Source organism: Mastomys coucha, unplaced genomic scaffold (assembly GCF_008632895.1).
Source record: "Mastomys coucha isolate ucsf_1 unplaced genomic scaffold, UCSF_Mcou_1 pScaffold22, whole genome shotgun sequence".
In the NCBI taxonomy this organism is placed as follows: Eukaryota; Metazoa; Chordata; class Mammalia; order Rodentia; family Muridae; genus Mastomys; species Mastomys coucha.
The window spans coordinates 118,774,477-118,795,901 of record NW_022196905.1 but is presented as its reverse complement, the minus strand read 5'-3'; the positions used below and the strand labels follow the sequence as shown (position 1 = coordinate 118,795,901).

Sequence of the window (21,425 nt, the reverse complement as noted above, 5' to 3'; positions counted from 1 at the left end):
AGAGAGAGAGAGAGAGACAGAGAGAGAGAGAGAGAGACAGAGAGAGAGAGAGAGAGAGAGAGAGGTGTCCCTCCCCCATCTGTCCATGTGAGTGCAGTGGGCAGTAGTATCCGGCCCTCACCAGCATGCCACCTTCTGGCTATGCCCCCTCACAGGAACAGCGCTTCTGCCAGCGCTATGACCAGCTCATGGAGGCATGGGAGAAGAAGGTAGAACGCATTGAGAACAACCCGCGGAGGAGGGCCAAGGAGAGCAAGGTGAGGGAGTACTACGAGAAACAGTTCCCGGAGATCCGCAAGCAGCGGGAGCTGCAGGAACGCATGCAGAGGTAAGGCGCCACAGAGGACAGTGCGCTCAGGGGTGAGGGGGTACAGAGCTGAGGGCGAAGAGATGAGCCCACACTAGGGAGAACACATACAGGGGTGAGTGTATGAGGAAGTGAAGGCCCGGAGGTGAGGGCGCAGAGGTGAGCCTATGTAAGAAAATATGGTGATCAGCATCTATAGAGGTTAGTGCTGTGCTGGTTCATGTGGGCCCTTGGTGGGCTGTGCCACACAGAGTGTCCTCACAGGGCTTCGTACTTACAGCTAGGGACCCTCAGCACCTGCTGGGCCCAGAGCCATCACCCATGAGTATTATCTTACTGTCCCTACTTCTCCTACCCCATACCTGCTAAAGCTGCTGAGTGAGACTCTACCCAGGGTGGGGGCAGGGGGAGGATGGCTGAGCACAGCTCCAGGGTGGGTGCCTGTCCTTACTGTGACCATGAGGGCAGAAACCTGAGCAGGCTGTTCTCAACAAAGGAGACTAGTTGGGTATGGTCATCTGCATGTGAAGGCTCATCAGGCTTGTCTCACCAACTCACTCAGTAAGAGGGGTTCCAGGGCTGACCTGAAGCCCAGAAACCTGGTCCTGGTCCTGGGGCTGGAGGCAACATTGGTCTCCTGCTGGGTCTCTGTCTTTTGTTCATGGGAGGTGGCCTGCCATCTTGTAGCTTCTGGGGCTGATTTTCCTGGGAGGCTCCCCAACTTCATGGTCAGATGTGAAGGTGGGAGGCTCAGCCCTGGTTTCCCTTTCCGAATTCACCCATATATACCCTCTAGAATGTTCTACCCCATGGTCCAGGCCTAGCCTCTTGGTAGGACGGCTGGTCCTGACTGTGTCCCTCTGGTTTCCAGCAGGGTGGGCCAGCGTGGCAGTGGGCTGTCCATGTCAGCCGCCCGTAGTGAACATGAGGTTTCTGAGATCATCGATGGCTTGTCTGAGCAGGAGGTAAGTCCACAATGACACCGCGTGCACCCCATTGTCTCTGCATGTCCCTCTTCACGTCCCTTATACATATTTCCTGCCACAGTGGTCAGGTGCCAGCAAGAGAGGAAACCACCTGATGCTTTTAATCCAGAGGCTGCTGATGGGCACGTGTCAGATGCAATGTGGGCACACCAGCAATAAGTGGCCATGCCTATACCCCGAAGGGCAGAGTTGACAGGGCTGCCAGCAGCTGTGGCGGGTAGCCTGGCAGGACATAGTTGGGGAAGTTCTCTGATCTGAAATGCCTCTTGTGCCCGGAAGGGACATCGGGAAGCTGGGTTGTGGGACAGGGATAAGTGCCCTCATTCTTCTCCCGCTGCCATGGTTCAGGGGAGTCTGTTGAGCTTGGTGGAACTGTTGGGGGAATCTGTGAGTGAGAGCCGGTGTGCCCAGCTGAGGATCGTCCTAGAGGAGGTTGCCTTCTGGCCCGTTGTCTCTTTGGATACCCAGTGGCAATCTTGGTGACCCCAGCTTTGGTCACCATCACAGAGAAGGCCATGAAGCAGAGCAAGTACTTGTCCGCAGTGAGAGACCATTTTGCTCTCTGGCCCAGGTATACAGTAATGACATTTGTCCCCTGGCCAGGCACCACGGTGGGCCCAGAACACCATGTACCAGGACCCTTGCTTCTTTCCTGGTGGCTCTGCTCTTAGGTAGAGTTGGCCATAACATCTATGTCCCCTCTGAGCCCCTTGAGGCTGTTTACATGGAGACTCTAGATACTGGAGAGCAGCCGGTGACACCTCTGTGGCTGTGGAGTAACTATTTAAGCTGTTCTCCAAGCTGAGTCTCGGTCCGTGGAGCACTGGCCATGGACCGGGCATGACTGCTTAAGTGGTCTCCTGACAGCCCAGTGCACCTAGCAGCCTTAGCAATTGGGGGCCTGTACCCCACTGCAATGTCTGGCCCCGAAGGGACATCCTCTTGCCAGAGTTCTGCTGGAAAACCTCTCCTCCTCCTGTGGACAGAAAGCAGAACTCAAAAACCCACAAGGGACAGCCGTGGGGCCATCTTGCTGGCCGGCATGTGGCTGGGTTCAACCCCTGTCCCACCGCTGTGGATGCAGACGTGGCTTTCATTTCCTCTGGAAGCAAGGAGACAGTGGCCCTGTCTACCCACACATTGGACCCTTCCCTAGGTCCCTACCACACAAGAGTGATGTGGCTGCCACCTCTTGGGAAAGTCATTGCCTGGACAAGGCTGGAGACAGAGTCTGAGTCAGAACCAGAGGGTGCCAAGGCGGGAGACACTTGGGAAGCCAGCAGCATCTTCCTAACATGGATGGGCGCGGCAGCCACGGAAGGGCAGGGCAGGCCAAGTCCCCAGAGGACAGAAAAGCCGGGGTGTGAGGCCTGGGCCAGAAAGTGATCGGGTCCTCGGCATGCCCTCTGCTGTCACCGGGATTCCTGGCTCCAAGCCAGACATGTGCCGCCCCGAGAGTGTGTGGAGCCAGGCTGGGCTGTGCCCTGTCCCTGTCTTCACGGAGTTTTATTACACTGCCTTTGTGGGGTTGAGATTCATGGCCTCTCCTGCTGCAGATAAGGCCTGATGCTTTGCACTGAATTTACAGCCCTTCCTTCCCTTAACCGCCCCACGCCTCTAAATCCTCAGCAGTGGCTGGCCTTTAATTCATCATCCCTCCCCTAAGGAATGTCCAAGGGCCAGGGCACCCGCCCCTTACCTGCCAGGCCCTGCACTTGCCCTCTGACCCCACCCTGTGCTCTGCTGCAGAACCTAGAGAAGCAGATGCGCCAGCTGGCCGTGATCCCACCCATGTTGTACGATGCAGACCAGCAGAGGATCAAGTTCATCAACATGAACGGACTCATGGATGACCCCATGAAGGTGTACAAGGACCGTCAGGTTACTAACATGTGGAGTGAGCAGGAGAGGGACACCTTCCGTGAGAAGTGAGTGTCCTCTGGGGCTGCCTGGGATCCTTGCCTGTGTTCTCTCTTTTCCATACTGTAGTCACAGGGACATTCTGTCCCAAACTCTCCCTGCTCTGATGGTACAGGGGAGTCCTCGGCCTCTCTGTCTGCCTCCATCTCACTGGGGATCTTCTGTATTTGTCTTTTTGTAGGTAAACGGATGGGTATCTCCTGTCCCTCATAGCATCCATTCAGCCAGACTCTTTCTCCTGCTTAGGCTCAAAGAGGTAAAGCCTTGCCTAACAGGGACCCAGCGCAGTATGTGCTGGAGGCCGGTTGCAGCTGGCCAGCTAGAATAAGAGGCCATGTGGGGAAGCCAGGGTTCAGTGATCAGGAACAGGCTGAGGTAGTTAGGCACCGAGGCTCAGCTGGGTTTGGCGGCCATGCCTTTAATCTTGGCACTAGGGAGGCTGAGCCAGGGACATCTCTTGGACTTACAGCCCAGCTTGATCTACACGGTGAGACCCTGCTTCAAAAAATGGGTCTCCGGGAGGCTCCTCCATAGCAGTTTGGGGGAGACGAGTCTATAGCTCCTGGTGGAAGGAAGACCATTGCAGCCCATGGTGAGGACCTGAGGTGTGGTTTCCAGGTCGCAAGAGATGTCCCCTGTTTCTGGGAACCCCAGAAGTGGTGGCATCAATGTCACGATAATATTCTTATGTATGTTATTTGGAGCAGTACTCTGTAGATACTCCACCTAGACGCAGAACCCCTTCTTCAGAGAGGACTGGGACCCCTGAGAGGCTAGAGTGGGGACAGGAGCTGGCATGACGCCCAGGAGGGATGCAGAGAGGGAGAGAGAGGTTCTTGCGCAGCAGGCCTCCACTGAGCAGCGTGGCTGGCCCGTTTTCCCTCTGGAGAGACCCCTGTCTGCCCCAGAACTTTTCCAGATGTCTGCTTGGGGACTAGTTGTCCAGGGGCTGCATCGTCTCTTTGTGGCCTGTATGTGGGACTCCTGTATCTAGGACTCCTGTTCTCTCTGTCTGGTGTGTTTTAAGACCTGACTCAAGATAGTGGTCCTGAGGTGGCTGAGGCCCTGTGTCCTGATCCCTTAGTAGGCCTACTGTTTTAATGGGTGAACACTTAGGGGCCCTTTCAGTGGCTGAACCTTCCTAGGAAAGTCTCTTTGCTCTTCAGACCTAGTGATTTAGTTTGATGATTCCATAGCTGACAAACCGATGACCAGACGTCTACCGGCGCATCCTCTGACTACTTAAGACACAGCCACGTTATGTCAGGCTTTGAAGGATGATGGTCTCCCTGGAGGGCTTTCTTGCCGAGGCGCTGATGGCATCCAGACTGACCTGAGAATAATGTAGATGTCACTCACAGATGCATGGCCACGCACCAGCCAGCCTCAGTCTCCTGTGTAAAATGGGCAGAGCTATACAGTATTCTCCTTGTGCCTATGGAAGCTCCAAGGCAGGGCAGCACAGGATAGGCTGGGCTCTGTGGGAAGCGGTCTGGTACTGCTGGCAGCCACTCCTGCCCTGGGCGAGCCTGAGAGCCCCAACAGAAGCTAGGATACCCTGTCCCTTCTGTGACAAGGCGATTTGCATAAGGCCTGGGTGTCCCCATTTTTTTTTTTCCTTAAGACAGGGTTTCTCTGTGTATCCCTGGCTGTCCTGGAACTCACTCTGTAGACCAGGCTGTCCTTGAACTCAGAAATCCACCTGCCTCTGCCTCCCAAGTGCTGGGATTAAAGGCGTGTGCCGCCACTGCCCAGGTTCAATCACAATACCAGATTTAATGGAAGTCCACATGAACAGTTGTTACTGGGAATGTTTTAGGGGACGCTAACTCAGGAACCCAAATATTTTGCATAGCCCCGGGTGGTTCATGTGTGTGCATTTGCACCTGAGTATGCATGTGCACGTATGTGTAAAACTTTTGTGGCCTGTCTTTTTTGGTGTGGTGGGGTAGTGCTTGCTGCTCTGTTTTCCAGAGTCTCGTAACTCAGGCTAGCCTCAGGCTCATTCCATAGCTATGGCTGGTCTCGAACCCTCCTGCCTCAGCCTCCCCAATGCTAGGATCATAGACATAAGCCACCATGACCTACCCAAGTTACTATGATTATTATTATTATTAATTTTTTTTAAGGCAGGACTTTTTTTATGCAGCACAGACTGTCTTTGAACTCTGAAACTTCTTGCTTCAGCCCATAGTAGTGGTAATCTAGGCGTGCCTGCTACGGTTGACTTCTTTTTGGAGCCTTACTGGCCCAAAAGTTGAACCTTAGCTAGACAACCCTACACACGCTCCCTCCGCAAAATGACATGCCCAGGCCAGGCTGAACCCAGGACCTCGTGTGTGCCTACCTCTTGATCCCTCTGAGCCTCTAGTTCTGAGACGAGGTCTCACTAAGTTGCCCTGCTTGGTTTGAAGCTCACTGTGCCCCAGGCTGGCTCGTCCACCTGCCTCAGTCTCCTGAGTTGCTGGGTTACAAGTTGTATCATCAGACCTGGCTCTCCTTGTCTCCCATGAACGGTGGTGGGAAGAGGGGCCGGTCACTGCCTGGGGAAATGCTATAAAAGGGATGGGGCTGGGGCAAGAGTGGTACCCTAGGCTTGCCTGTCATCTGGGTGGGCGGGGCCCTGGCAGGGTAGCCACCATCCTGCCACTCTGCTACCTCTGCTTCCTTGGGAAGAGTTTAGAGGCTCTTCCGGATTCCCCAGTGTCTGGCAGGGAGAACGGGAGGGGCCTTTGGCCTACTGCCCAGCCACCTGGAGCCCAGGCAGGGCAGCCCAATACAGGCTGAACACTGGTGGGAACTGGCCCCCTACTGCTGGCAGCCATTTCTTACCCCTGGGAGATACCAGGGTGGAGCAATTCATTGGAGACAAGGGGGCAGGCCCAGTGACGCCACCCAGCACCCTTAGGGTGTAAGCAGGCCTTGACCCTACCCCCACCCCCACAGCTGGCTGGCCCTGACATTTCAGCTGGCCGGCTTTCCCAGTAATGCTTAGGCTTCGCAGGAAGCTGGTGGCTTGGCGCCAGTTCCCGCCACCCCCTGCGGCTCCAGCCACTTTTGGCTTTTCCTGGGCATCCAAGGCTCTGCTCCAGCACTCAGGAGGCCTTACTGCCTGGCTTGTCCCACCTCGCCCAGGCAGGCTTGGCTTGGTGTAGACTGGGCCTGGCTGGGCTGAGCCGGGGAGAGCCAGGCCCAACTTCTTAGACCCATGTGGGGAGAGAGACAAAAGCAGATCTGGGGAGGTGGGGGGACCCCACTGGCGAGCTGAATGCTGTGTCCTCATTTTTCCTGGAAGCCTGCGGCAAGACAAACAAATGTATTTTCAAAGGCATTACAGCCAGTGAGTCACTCGGAGGAACGCCCTGGACCCTGGTCCCTGCCCCGCAGCCCTTCCCACGCCCTGAAGATCTGGTAGTGGGGCGGTGCCCGCCAAGCCAGGCTGGGGTGGCAGGCACTGGGCACTCTCAGCTCTTGGTTGTCCTGTAGGGCCTCCCTCAGCCTCAGCCTGGTCTCAGCGTTGACCTATCTGTCTTCCTCTTCCCCCAGGTTCATGCAGCACCCCAAGAACTTTGGCCTGATCGCCTCATTCCTGGAGAGAAAGGTGAGTGGCTATCACTAGCTGGCAGTGCTGGGCACTAAACCGGCTTGCCATCCATTCCCTAGGGCCGATGTCTGGGCTGGGTGGAGTGCATGCCCCTCCTCTGTTTCTCTGGCCAGCTCCATCTTTTTTCCTGCCTCCGCCTCCTTCCTCAGGGGGAAAGCCAGGCAGGCCCCACCCGGGATGGGGAGGAGCCTCAGGCTTCAAGCCCAGGCCGCCCAGGAAAGTTGTGGGGACTGGCATCACACAGCCAGTTCTGAGAGTTTTGCCACGTTCCAACTGAGGCCTTGTGTGGCCAGGTATGGCCTGCATCCAGGTCTGAGCATGTGGAGTAGTCTCCTGAGTCCTTGTCATGGGTATTATGGGTTTTCTGACAACTCTAGATACCACTTCCGGCGTGTGGCTAACATGTCTGTCATTCTGAATAAACTTTCATACAGAATTGATATTTGAACTCAACCTGTTCCCCAAACCAGAGCCTGGAGCACTCTGCTCTGGCTGTGCCTCTTGTCAGTAAGGAGTCACATTGTTCCCAGAGGGTGGTTAGCTGGCTTTGTACTCACACACCAGCCTAGCTTACAGTACATGAACAATCCTTGGTGGACAGGTGGCAGCGTCAGCTCTATGCTGGAATTGGTTCTCTAGGCCTAGCACCTCGGACTACCGGGGCCCACCCTTGAGGGCTGCTGTTTGTGTCTAGACCCTCAGAAGTGGGATGTCCAGCTTGGCTGGCCCCCTGCCCTGAGTCCCAGGGATGCTGGCAGCTGGTGGGAGGTGGGCCATGGGGCCTAGATAGCCATTTTCAAAGACAATGATCATTCCTAACAACTTTCCTATGGGCTGATAGGTTCTGGAGAGACGGGACCCTCTGGGATCTGGTACCTGAAGAACCAGTGTTGGGAACCAGCATTATAAATAGCTTACCTGTCTGGTGATACATCCTGATGGGTGTGGGTGACTCAGTAGCCCTAGGTTTAAGGCTAGGGCTCCACAGAGCCAGAATGGCTCTGAAATTGGACGTTGAGTAAGGCTGTGGGGGAGGGAGGAGGAGGGGAATCTGAGGAGAGAGGCACTCAAGAGGGTGTAGATGAGGTAGACCAGAGCTTCTAGGACTCAGGTGGCTGCCAAGGCCATATCATCTTCCTGGGCTGGCTGGATCCTCTGGTGGGTCATGGGTGTGGGTGAGGGTTGGCTTGGGGGACCCTGTGGAAGTCACGTTGGTTCATGGCATACTCTAGGATTGGCCTGGTATATAGGTAGCTAGGGTCTGTCTCCCCCCGCCCCCTCCCCATCCACAGTCCTTGTGGTCCCTGGCTTGGCACTTGGTCACACATGACAGGCATGGGTATCTCAGACACGATTGCCACTGCAGGCGTCCATTCAGGCTTCTTGTCCATGATGCTTAAATTCTGGGAGAGGTCTTTCAGGATCCCGGAGGTCAGGGAAGGAGCACAGAGCCTTGCATGGCAAAGGCTGGGTTTTCGTAGCTCCTAGTACCTGTGGCTTTGTTCTCCACAGGAGCTGAGTGGCTGTGATGTTGTCACTGTTACTTATAGTCGCACAGGGTCTGTGTTGATAGTCTGTGACTCTGTCATCTCTCCATGCCAGGCTTTGCCCTGTGTGTCTCGTTCAGAGTAACTCACTTGATCAGCACCGTCTATTTCTGCATATCACAAGCAAGCTGGTTGGTGTTCAGAGAGGTTAGATACTTTGCCCAGGGCCTCCCAGCTTGCCATCAGAGGAACTAGGATTTGAATTCAGGCCTCTGGCTCCTGGCTCCTACTATGAGTTCTCTCACCCCATACACTCCTCAGCGTCTTCTCTCTGCCCCACAGACGGTAGCTGAGTGCGTCCTGTATTACTACCTGACCAAGAAGAATGAAAATTATAAGAGCTTAGTGAGGCGGAGCTATCGGCGCCGTGGCAAGAGCCAGGTAAGACGTGGTGTGACTGCTTGGCTTTGGGGACCAGGCCCCTGCACTCGAGGGACATTTGCTGGGCGGCCTATGTCCTTGATGATTGGTGTTATACAGTTCTCCCGTTAGGGTTCCCGCTAGAGCATCTTTACATTGTACAGAGATGAGAACAGCAACCGCTCCGGTCGTAGCGAGGGCGTCCCCGGTTCACAGCTTGCCAGTCCACAGTGCCTACTGCTTGTTATAAGCCACATTTCAGGGCTGGAGGGATGGCTCAGCAGCTAAGAGCAGTGACTGCTCTTATAGAGGACACAGGTTTGATTCTCAGCACCCACATGGCAGCTTATAACCATCTGTTACTCCAGTCTGAGGGGATCCATTGCCATCCTGTGGTCTCAGTGGTATCAAGTGTACACACACACACACACAAGAAACAGAGATAAATGTGCAGAGAAAGCCCATACACAAGAGTGGCAGCCGATTTTCAAAATAAAGACTGCCTAGGACAATCTGGGGTATCCCACTGAGCTTTCCCAATTCTGCTCCTTCACTAGTGGACATTTGAGGGGAGAAGTAGCCAGTGGTCACCATGTCTGTTTCATGCCTTGGTGTCTAGAGTGAGCTTAGATTGCCAGCCACTGGTGGCTTGAGGTTCTGCTCTCCGCCTGCTGTGTAAAGAAAGCTTTATTGGCACAGAGACATCACTGCACAGCCTGCAGCCTGCAGCGTCACTCTCCACCTTTAGCAAAAGCTGGCTGATTTCTGAAAGATGTTAAGTAAATGCAGGCAATGCACAGGATCCTGGTACTTAAAAGTTAGGGATTCTGGGAGTGTGGCTTTCGGGAGGTAGGGAGAGATTATGTGCTGCTTGTCTTCTTCTCCCACATTGGCAAAGGTCAGGGAATTCCCTCGTTGGGAATTGGGCTGGACCATCACGAACAGGGGCTGCTGTCCCACAAAACAGTCGTTTTCTGGTCCCTTTAAGCAAAGTGCAGATCGGGGCAGTCAGTCTGCTGACACAAGTGAAGCGCCCCAGTAAAAATGTCCCAGCAAGTTGGTAAAGTGCCTGCTGTGTGAGCGTGAGAACCCAAATTCAATCTCTAGATCCACACAAGAAGCTTGGTGGAAGAGAGGTGGAGACGGGATACTGTGTCTTTCTGGGCAGTCAGCCTGCCTGCAGACCCTAGAGAGACTCAGTCTCCAAATACAAGGTGGACAGCTCCTGAAGAACACCACCTGAGGTTGGCCTCTGGCCCTCCGTATACATGTGCACACAGACGCAAGAACCCTTGTGCGCATGCTCAGTGGAACACCCAGGGCTCGGTCTGTGTCCACTCTGGACTTGAAGGACGAATGGATTTGGTCTGTGCCTGTGGTTTTCTAGCTCATTTTATGCGCCCACAGTGAGCTGGCTTGCGTATGGTTCTGACAGATGTGTGACCCCACAGTGGGACTCCACAGTGTTGTGGCACAGAGCAGTAGGCATGCTAGAGGTTTTGCTTGGGGTATTTAGGAATTTTCTAGGCTGACGGACAAAAGGTCAATTGGACACCCATTGGAAAGTGTGGTGAGGCTGTGAGGCATTGGGCTGACAGAGACATGGGGCCTTGTGTAAATCTCTGCACCTAGCTCTGTAGGAATAAGTGGGGGAATGCTGCTGCCTGCCATGGTAATGGTGATGGTCATGATGGCGATGATGATGGTTTTGGTAATAATACTGGTGTTCATGGTCTTTGGTGACGATGGTTGGTAATGGTGGTGAAGATGATGTTGGTGTTTGTTCGGTTTTGTTTTTCATGGAAGGGTGTCTCCGTGTATTCCTTCCTGTCCTGGAACTTGCTCTCTGTAGACCAAGATGGCCTTGAACTCAGAGTGCATTACCGCTTCCTAGCCTGATGGTGATGTTGGTGATGCCAGTGACTGTCTTAGTGATAAAATACCATTGCCCAGGCGAGTTAGAAGAGAATGAATTTACGTGGGCTTCCCAATCTTCTCCAGAGTTGAGAGTCCATCCGGGTAGGGAGGCTTGGCAGCCAATGGCAGGTGTGGAACAGGAGCGGGAAGCTGAGTGATTCTATCTAGAACCACAAACTCCAAGCAGAGAGAGCAAACTAGGGGTAGCAGGTAGTTCTTAACCCTCAGAGCCCGCCTCTGGTGACAGACTTCCTCCAATGAGGCCACACCTCCTAAGCTTCCCCAAACAAAGCCACCAGTTAGAGTAGCCATGGCGAATGTGGTACATTATTATCACAGGGCTGTGTCTCATGCATGTATGTGAAGCACAGTTCTTGGTGATTCCCCTGGATCGTAACTACAGAGTCAGACTCCGCTCCCTAGGCTGTGGGAGCGGAGGGAGGATGGTTGCTTTGCTGGGATCTCTGGGTAGTGGGGCCTGCCTGTGATCTCTGCTCAGTTGTACTGCTGGCGGGCCTCATGGGAGGCTCTGCTTGCTGGGCCTCTGTACTCTAGGGACGGTTTGCCAGGCTGTGTGCTGTGGTGACATGTCCTGAAACAGGGCTGCTCCTACTGAGCCTGTCCTTTGAGACAGAGCAAGGCCCAGCCTCACCCGTTGTGGCTCTGTCCATTTGCTACTTCTCACTGCTCCTCTTTCCTGGAGGAGGTGCGCCTGCCTCCAGGAGCTGGTATAGCCGTCTCTCAACCCCTTGGCTATTTTGGTCTCTCCCAGGGGTGGCCGCTGTTTGCAGATGCTCTGTTGCCCGTGGTCCTGGTGTGGTTTCTGTGGCTCCTGGCCACACTGTTGCTTAGGAAAGCCACAAGTGGCCATTCTGCTTCTTGGCACACCAGGTGCCACTCAGATGGCTCCGAGAGAGAGGGGGGGGCGGGGGGGGAAGGGCTTGTTTGGTGCTAGGATGTTTGTGCTCATCTGGGAATATATTGAGCGCTTACTGCATGCTGCGATTGGAGAACCGTTATAGGGGAGTCCATGTGTAGCAGTTCAGAAAGACACTGGAAATTACAGGAAGCCATCCCCATTCTCAAGGGAAGAGTTGCAAGGTAGATACCAGGTAGTACTTCCTGGGTGCTTAAGGTCCCAGCTGTTCTCCTCAGGCTCTGTATGTATCTTGTGTGCTTCCTTGGAGAGCTGTACTTCCTAAACTGGCTGCCTCCTTGCCCAGCCCAGAGACTGGGGCGGCCTCTACTCTCAGTTCTGCCTTGTTGGGATTGAACCAACAGAGGAGTGGAGGCAGAGAGGTAACCCTAGGGACCTAGCTCTTCCTGCACACACCTGGATGGGCGTCCATGGAGATGTGGGCTCCCAGGCTCACCCCTTTCTAGTTACTAGCATGTCCAGCCTAAGACTCTTTGGTTCTTCAAAACCTCCTGTTAGTGGAATAACCCCAAGAAACTCAATCCTGGGGGCCAGCACCCAGTCAAGCAGGGTGGTGAGAAGGATGGGCAGCGCTTTCTGGAGTGCCTCTGAAAAGGTTGAGATGGACATGGACAGGTCTCTTGGATGTGTCTACTATGTGTGACGTGTCTGTGTCCTCCACCTGCCCTGAGGCACCCAAGCTGGCCTGGCCCTCGGTTAGTCAGCTCTTCCCTCTCTGTCCCCCGCCTGCCCTGTGTGTGTGTCAGAGTGCTTATTCAGTGGGTCACATTTGAAAAAACCACAGAGGTTATTCTAAGCTCCTCATGTAAGTCTTTGGGTATCAGTGGTGGCCACCAGGGTCCTGCCTCATCTCTCAGCCCACCAAGTCAAGAAAGTGAGACTTTCCCTAACTTCAGCTGCCCGTGGGCGAGGAGTGTAGCTGGTCATGTGGAGTGGTAGACTCACCTGTTGCTTAACTCTCAGAACAGCTCCCATTCTAGAAGCGTCTCTGGCCTTCGCCTAAGGTGAGGCCGGTTCAGGCATAGGCTCTGGGGACGGTGACCTCCTGAGCCTGTTCTTAAGAATGGGATCAGGACCATGTTCTCAGGCACCTTTCCCCAAGCTGCCCCATTGGCTCATGGACCTGACTGGACATCAGTCTGATGACCACTCCTGGTCCCTAGCCGGGATCTGCCCCAAGAAGAATCATAGGCTGTGGAGCCTCACAGTGTGACATTCTAAGCCCAGAACCTGGAAATGCCCAGCCATGACCGGTTGGCAGATGCTGTGGCCCCCCTGTGGTGGAGAGGGACCTATAATGGAGCAGGCGTGTCCCTGAGGGTAGACTAGAGTATTTTTCTGCAGAGGCAGGACATGAACAGGAAAAGTCTGTCCTGGACTCCTGACCTCTGGACCAGCCCCTTTTGCTGAGGGGGAAGTCTGTGGCGGAGTTCTTCATCCTCACTGATGTCAGCCCTCACATCCTGGCCCACGGTGTTCTGTCGGCTGCTCTCTGACCCTGGATCACACTGCTCTTCCTGGCCTTGGCCACACATGCTGCTCAGACTTTCTGTTGCCGGGCGTAGCTTCCGCCTCTTCCTTTTTCTCTGTGTGGCCCTGTCTCTTCTCTATTTCTGCCGTGTGTGTGTGTGTGTGTGTGTGTGTGTGTGTATGTGTGTGTGTGTCCATCTGTCTTTGTCTCTGTGACCCTGTCACCTCCTTTTTGTTCCTGTTTCACCTCGTCACCCACCTTCCCCGTGTCTGTCTGTCTGCCAGACTGCCTTTCTAGCTCTCTTTTCTCTGTGACCCCGTGTCACCTTCTCTTCGTCCCCGGCTTACCTCTTTATCTACTTTCCCTCCCCCACCTTACCACTTTGCTCTAGTTGCTTGCCAAGGGGCAGATGACCTTGTTCCCAGGCAGGGCCCAGATTGCCTGCCCAGGAGCAGTATGACCAGGAGGCCCAGGGCAGCACCAGACAGACTTGGGCAGTATATGGCTGTCCCTTGAGGACCAGCTAGCTGCCTCTTGCCTGTGAGGTAACCAGAGACTGACGGCTGGAGCCTGTGTGTCACACTAAGCCACAGTGCCCCGGCTAGGCCATTTGGTTGTTGATCATGAAGGAGGGTGTGTGCTGTGTCTCAGACGTAGGTAGAAAGCCTCAACCTAAGGTCTGAAGCTCCTTGGGTCCAGCCCCTGGCGGACTGGCTAGCCGCTTTACTGAGGATGTTCTGTGCAAGGCAGACGTGTGCCAGTTTAGGCCCAGCTGAGATGGCATCTCTGGTTTCCTATCCAGCTCCATGCTAAGTGGGGAGTCTCCTCAGAGGCCCTCCTCCAGGTCCTCGGTTTGTTAGACATGCCTTGAGGGACCCTACTCAGGGCTGGCAGCTGGGGAGCCCAGGAGGCAGGAGAGGCTGTACTCTATGGCTACGTCACTTCTATGGGAAACAAGAAAGTTCAGGGCCAGGACACAGAGCCTAGCTCCCCCAACCACCGAGACTGACCACATTGGAGGTGGGAAGTGTGGGTGCTGTTGGACATGGTCCATCACTCTGCTGGGACAGTCATCACCCCGGCTCTCCTAAGTGCCACTTACTGCATACTAGGTCAGTATCACCGGGAGCCGCCTGTGTTTTGATGACTTCACTGTGATTAAAACAATTGAGGTTCCTGGACAGCCACTTGGAGGTGGAGTGGAGGACTGCTGAAGTCCTGGGGGCTCTGGGGTCAAGGGTAGCTTTCAGAGCTCTGACCCCATGAAGAAACAGATGAGCAATAGAAGGAACTGACCAGGCTAAGGGCATAGCGGATGCAAAGGTCAAAGGCCGGGACCCTGCAGTCACCTCTTTCTGAGGGCAGGAGGGAAGTGGGGAGCAAGCTCACATGTGGAGGTAGGCCCATCCTGGATGTCCCCATGTGTTTATTCTGGTGGCAGAGCAAGCAGGGGGAGTGGCGGGGGGAGGTCACAAGCAACCTTTCATATCATTGTCAACCAGTAAAATGTACCACAAGCTTGCCCACAAGATGATGGAGGTATTTTCTCAACCGAGATTCCCTCTACCTAAATGACTCTAGCTTGTGTCAATTTGACATAAAACTAGCCAGCACAACCACTGAGTCGCATCCCCTGCCCCCAGTCAAGGATTAACAATGGGGCCTTGGGGTTGGTAATGCAGCTCAGGGATCCTAGCTTATGCCAAAGCTCAGGGCTGCATTCCAAGTTCTGCGAATTCATAAGTAGATAAGCCCTTGGTCCCCATGAAGGGACTTCTGGGCACATATCCCATGGTGCTCTGTAGAAGTGTCTCCACAGCAGAGCAGCTCGGGAAAGCTTGAAACAGTCAATGCCGGGAGCCACCATTGTGTGTGTGAAGTGCCACTGCTGCCATGAAAAGTCTTACTGCTGCCAGGTCTGACTCGGGCCTCAGGATTGCTGAAGCACATCCCATATCCTGCTCCACCATCAAGCAGTGGGAATGACTTCACAGTATAGACGTTTAAAAGCTGATCTCTGGCCTGGCATGATGGTCACACCTTTAGTCTCAGCACCCAGGAGGCAGAGGCAGGAAGATCTCTGAGTTCGAGGCCAGTCTGAATTATATACTGAGCTCCAGGCTAACCAGGGCTACACAGTGAGACCCTCCCTGCCTCATGACAACAAAAAGCCAGGCTCTCAAACCAACCATAAGACATGCGTTTCTGTTCACGACAGTGTGACTGTGCTTTGTGGTTGGCTCTTGCTGTTACCCATACTCAGGTAACTTAAACACACCTCTGGGGCGGGATGTGCCTACATCTCTTTCTGTGTGTCCCTGGGAGAGATGGATGACATGCCCAGAGCAGGCATGAAGCTGCGCCACCACACAAGACTGTGTGCTTGCTCTGCCCTGAACCTCAACCCTGTTTTCCTCCACACACCCAACCTCCCCGCTTCTTCACACAGGAAGCTCTTGCGACTCATTTGTGGAGTGTTTGGTTTGTTGGTTCTTGGTAGTACGGTGTTTACTGAATGAGTGAGAGACTGGGTGTATTAGTCAGGATGGCTGGGCACTGTCAGGTTCCCTTGTTTATTGAAGTTTGAGATGGAATCCAGGGGCTCCTCAATCTCTTCCCTTGATCTTGTCCACCACACGGCCCTGAAGACCCAGCGCAGGGGCTGGGTCCTACCAGGCCTGCTTCACTGACTGGAGGGTCTCAGTGACTCAAGGCCACACAGGGCTGTTTGTGCCTTTTGACAGTTCTCTTAGGGTTTTATTGCTATGAAAAGATACTATGGCTGAAGCAACCTTTGTAAGGGTCAACCTTTAACTAGAGGTGGCTTACAGTTTCAGAGGTTCAGTCCATTATCATGGCAGGAAGCGTGGCAACGTCCAGGCAAGCATGGTGCTCTACAAGTATCTGAGTGTTCTGCACCTTGATCTGAAGGCGGCCAGGAGGAGGGTCTGGATCATCCTGGCCAGACTTAAGCATATCTATGAGACCTCAGAGCCCCGCCTTCACAGTGATGCACTGCCTCTAACAAGGCCACGCCTCCTAATAGTGCCACTTCCCATGGGCCACGTATATTCAGACCACCACAAAGGTTTTACCTTGGCCCACCCTAAACACCTCAGTCCTGACCACATCAGCTTCAGAACACGTTGTTCTCTACGTTTCTGGGGATCTTGGCACCCCTGTAAGTCAAGAGTTTGTTTAGGGTAGGAATGACAGTTCTGCTGACTCAGAGGAACCAAGAGTCCCTGAGGAGGTTATCTTTGGGGTTCCATCTGGCTACAGGCTCTGTTAAGAAATGCTGCGTGACCTTAGATGGATTGCTTTACCTCTCTGTGTCTTGTTCTCGTCTGTGGAACAATGTAATACAGGGTTGTTGGGAGAAACAGCTGCTGGGCGTGTGATGTGAAGGCAGTCTCATCCCATGGTCTCATCCCATGCGTGTTGTCAGCTGACACCTGGCCTTATTACTCTCATCTTCAGAAAGAAAAAAAATGGGTCCTAGCAGATATGAACAGATACCTGAAGCTTCCTGTAGAGCCTTTCAGGGTGTCCATAGTGCTGTGATCAGGGGTGGGGGACATACGTGGTCACCTTGCCCATAACTGATGAATTACCACTTGATACTGCACGTGTGCGAGTCACAGGGAGGGTGGCATTCTGCTTCTCATGGCTTTCCAAGCTGGGACTGGGGTGCGCGTGCCTGCGTGCTTGCGTGCGCGTGCATGCGTGCGTGCGTGCATGTCTCCGCATCCTTTCTGCCATGGGATACAGAAACCCTGTCGGGTTCTCATTCTGGTCTGAGGATCTTAGCAGCAGACTTGCCAGGGACTAGGTAAACATGTGGAGCCTCAGGTTAGCCCAGAGTCAGCCTATAGTCAAACTCCGCCTCCCACTTGTCTTTGCAAATAAAGCTTTATTGGCATGTGGCCATTTCCATTTGCTCACTTAGTGTTAGAGCCAAGCCAGGTGCCTTGGAACCTACAGGTTGTCCAGCCTGAAGTCCTTTAGATAAGAACTTGCCAGCCAGTCTGCATTGAGCTGGAACAACCTGGGAATTTATTTTTATTTGGATGTTTTTGAGACAGGCTCTCACCATGTAGCCCAGGCCAGCCCTTTTAATTTGCTGCAGTCTTCCTGCCTCCCCGTCCCAGGTTGGGGTGTTGGGGTTACACGTGTGCACCGGTACTTGTGACTAAGCTGGGACATTAAAACTATTGTTGCTGCCTCTAGCCTGGGATCACAGTGGCCTTGGCACGGTTGGTTGGGGTCTGGCAGCCTTTGGGCTTCAGGAAGCACAGCTGCCCACAAGGCTACAATAAGCTTAAGATCCCTAGGCATGGCTGTTCAGTGCTACCAGCCTGACTTGCAGATAGGGGTTTGCCAGCCTGACGTGACTGGTCATAGGGACCCAGTACCCGATTCAAGTCTCCCAGCAGCCAGGAGGGGCCAAGCATATGGGTTCGTTCAGCCAAGGCACTGTTAGGGAGAAAAGTGAATCTCTGGCCAGGGCAGCCTACCCTCTGCTGTCAACCCCATCCACGGACACCTTGTGGTTCATGCCATGGGCAGCCAGATCTGATTCCCCTGCTCAGCCCCTCTATGTGGAGGTGGGAGACACAGCTCAGTGGCTTGGATACCATGCCCCAGCATGGGACAGCTCAAGCCAGATGTGCTGACAGCTGTGAAGTGCAGGCTAAGCAGTAGGGGTTCCTTCCTTCCCGAACCTTCTGTCTCCTTGAGTTCTGACCCTCCCGGTTTCCATGGCCCACCTTGGGCCCGTGAAGAGACAACTCTGCTGAATGGAAACTCCTTCAGTGTCAGCGTCAGGGGGTTCTGTCTGCCAGAATGAGGCTTTGCCCTGGACTTTTTGGAGGCTTACAATCTGAAAGAAGGACCCAGGCTGGCTGATAGACATCTGGTACCCAGCTGAGGAGCCAGCACCATGCATGGCTGCCCTGGCCCCTCCTCTAAGAGAACACAGAATTCTTGGTAGTTGGACAGAGTGACCCTGAGGATCCTGAGAACACAAAAGTGTTGCCTTAAGAGCACACAGTGACCCCACAAGTCAGGTTCTTGTTCGATGTACCAGTATGCCATAGTGTCCCTGTCTGTCCCCAGTGTAGCCTAATGCTACAAAAGATAGGCCCTAGAGCCATTGTACACCAATGTTTTTCTGTCAGGAAGGAACAATGGAGGGAAAGAGCTTCCCTGCCACCCGCCACTCCCTTTCTCCCACACACCCTGTGTTGGTGTGCCTGGCTGCATCCCACTTACTCCCCCCACCCCCATACCACACACTCCTGAGGGCTTTCTACAGGTGTTACTCCACTGGGCTCAGGGGAGAAGGCAGGAATCGAACCCCTGTGCCCAAATGTGGTGCTTTTTATGCTTCACTCTGACTCCTCCAACCTCTCCCACCTGGCTGGCTTCCCAGCTGCCCTGGCCTCTGCGTTCACCGTCCCTCCCTTCCCCAGCTTCACCTGTCTCCCGTTTTCCCTCCTGCCTCTGCTCCCTGGGCTGTAGCAGCAGCAGCAGCAGCAGCAACAGCAGCAGCAGCAGCAGATGGCACGGAGCAGCCAGGAGGAGAAGGAGGAGAAGGAGAAGGAGAAGGAGGCCGACAAGGAGGAGGAGAAGCAGGATGCGGAAAATGAGAAGGAAGAACTCAGCAAGTAAGGGCTGGCAGCTGCGCCGTTCACACCTGGGCCCTGGGGAGCAGAGCCTGGCGCCAGTTTGGAGCCCCAGTCAGTTCTCCCAGGCTTTTCCTCCCGGAAGCCTCAGCCCCCACTCTCTCCATCCCCCACCCTCTCTGCACAGCTCCCCTCCCTTCCCCCCCAGAGACCTAGGAGACTGATTGCTCATTTGAGCCCTGCTCCCGGACTCATAAATCCAGACAGCCACTTTGGCACTCAGCCTTGCCTCCCCTCCAAGGCCCCTGAGGTCCATAAGGGAGAGAGGGCTGAAGGGCCTCGGGGGGACAACATGGATGCAAGCATCTGGCAGCCCCCACCTTCATCCTCACTGACATCAGCACCCACCAACTCCCAGCAAGCAGAAGGTTGGAGGGGCCGCAGGTGCTGTGCTGGGCCCACGCACCTCAGAGCCTCCTCCTTCCCCGTCTCCACGGCTCCAGCCAGCATCTTTCAGGAAGATGAATGGGTGACAGAGGCGATAAATCTGCCCCAGTTGCTTCTCAGAAGCCAGGTCCCCAGGTCATGTGCACCCCACAGCTGGGCTGGGCTGCGATTCCCCAGGCGTGCAGTCCTGTATACCCTGAGCAAATTGCTCTGTAGAGGTGCAGAATTAAGTCCCCTGTGGCTAGTTAAGGGGGCCATAGAGTCCCGAAGGCCTCTAGCCAGGCTCCCTGTTTGTATAGTGACGGTTGGTGGTGTCAGTGAACATCTCTTGAGGCCCCTCTGGTGGCATGGAGTTAGATGACTTCACATCTGCCCTCCCCACTCACACCTGGAGAGGCTCCCACCGCCCTTCAAGGCTAAGATACTGCTGCAGGGTTCTGCCTGCCCATGGCACCCTTTTGGCCAGCAGCAGCTCTGTCCTCTCTCTAGCTCTGATGGAGTGACCCAAAGGTCTCCTCCAATTGTCTTGGGGTGTCCAGCCCCCGCTGATCCATCCTGGTGTCCCTTCTGTGACCGCAGGGAGAAGACCGATGACACTTCTGGCGAGGACAATGACGAGAAAGAGGCCGTGGCCTCCAAAGGCCGAAAAACTGCCAACAGCCAAGGCCGCCGCAAAGGCCGCATCACTCGCTCCATGGCCAACGAGGCCAACCACGAGGAGACAACCACCCCGCAGCAAAGTTCAGAGCTAGGTGAGCAGCCTGGGGACCAGGAGGGGCTGGGACATAGGCAGATTGGTTCCTGCTAGAATTCCATGAAGTTGGAGCGAACTGCCTGTAGCTGAGGACCAGGGTTTGGAGTTCAGTGTTTGGCTGACTAAGTTCATTGTGACCTGGAGTCATTCTCTCTTTGCCTTAGCATCTGCATGTGCACTGAGAGAAATTATACACCTAACAAGAGTAGAAGAGATTCCAGGAGCCTTGAACCTGGGTGCAGGCAGAGCTTAGGGCTGGGAAGAGCCTGTGAAACCCACCCCTCCCCGACATGGCCCCATTGGTTGCTTTAAATCAAAGGATTGGGCCATGTGGATATTTCCTTGGGGTGGTGATGAGCTGGGTGAAGTCACCTCCTAGAAGGATAGTTTTGAGGTGGTGTCTTCACCTTTGTGGGTCTTGGTTTCCCTTTATGTCCTGGAGGGGTTCATCTTGCCTTCTCTTGGTAAAAAGACAGCCAATAGGCTGAGCTGAGCTGCAGTTCCGGGGTGGCCACCAGGGGCAGCAGTGCACACTCATCCTGTGCATTCGGTCATCTTGGCCGCTTGGGTCTCTTCCCAGGAGAATGGATGTGAGGCTTGTTCTATTTCTCTAGTGGATCTGCAGTAGGCTTTTACTCATCTTGGAACTGGCTTGGGCTTTATGTATGAGATGCTGGGGGCAGTGTAGCTTACCTCGAGTTATGATATAATTCGGATTCGAACTCAGCCCCGCTGACCACAAATCCTATGTGGCACTTGGTGGCAGTGTGCCAGCAGGCCTGTGAGGAACCCCTCCTGGGTAGGACAGTCCCATGCTTGGACTAGGCCGAAGGATGGCAGATATACTGTTCCAGAATCTTCTACCCATGGCTTGCATAGCCTCCCATGGACGTGTCCATGGAAGGACAGGGGACTCTGAGATCCAGGAGACAGACAGGGCTTGGCAGTAGGAATGGACACAATTGTGTCCGTTTTCTTCCTGGCTTGGATTGCTTGCTGGCCTCTCTGTCCCCTCCATTTGAACAGGCCACACCGTGCCTGCCACAGTTCTCAGGACTCCCCTGTTAGGGGCTCACAGCTGGACAACAGGCAGGCCACCCTGGGAACCGGGCTACAGGCGGGCCACCCGGGGAGCAGTTGGAGTGTGGTGTGTCATCCAAACAAGGCTGCCTCTGCCCAACCTGTGCCTGGCTGTGTCCCTTCTGAAGGGCCTTGTTGTCCTTGGACAAGCTAAGGGAGACTGTAATAGTCAACAGCACAGAGGAGGCCTAGCCATGGTGATGTCACTCAGGAGCCGAGAGCAAATGCCGAGGAGCTATTCTGATGGTCATGGTAGGAGATGGGCTGTGAGCATTTAGAACAGTGGTTCTCAACCTTCCTAAGGCCTCAATCCTTTTAATACAGTTCCTTACGTTGTGGTGAGGGTCCCCCTCTCACCAAACATAAAATTACTTTGTTGATACTACATAACTAATTTTATCAATTGTAATACAAATATCTGTTGAGGCCCTGTGGGGGTCACAATGACCCACAGGTTGAAAGCCACTG

At 54.4% G+C, this 21,425-nt stretch overlaps 1 protein-coding gene across 13 annotated transcripts in view; it reads left to right on the top strand.

The window, feature by feature from the left end:
* The window catches only part of Ncor2 (nuclear receptor corepressor 2), a 165,358-nt gene that overhangs the window by 94,920 nt on the left and 49,013 nt on the right, over positions 1 to 21,425 (top strand). For 12 of the 13 annotated variants that reach the window (XM_031337993.1, XM_031337999.1, XM_031337992.1 and 9 more), the window contains 7 exons: positions 156 to 328; positions 1,179 to 1,272; positions 3,043 to 3,221; positions 6,760 to 6,814; positions 8,647 to 8,745; positions 18,573 to 18,718; positions 19,703 to 19,875. In XM_031337993.1, coding sequence (XP_031193853.1) covers positions 156 to 328; positions 1,179 to 1,272; positions 3,043 to 3,221; positions 6,760 to 6,814; positions 8,647 to 8,745; positions 18,573 to 18,718; positions 19,703 to 19,875 — 919 coding nt within the window. The remainder of the gene's footprint in view (positions 1 to 155; positions 329 to 1,178; positions 1,273 to 3,042; positions 3,222 to 6,759; positions 6,815 to 8,646; positions 8,746 to 18,572; positions 18,719 to 19,702; positions 19,876 to 21,425) is intronic. The other variant, XM_031337990.1, reaches the window with a different exon arrangement.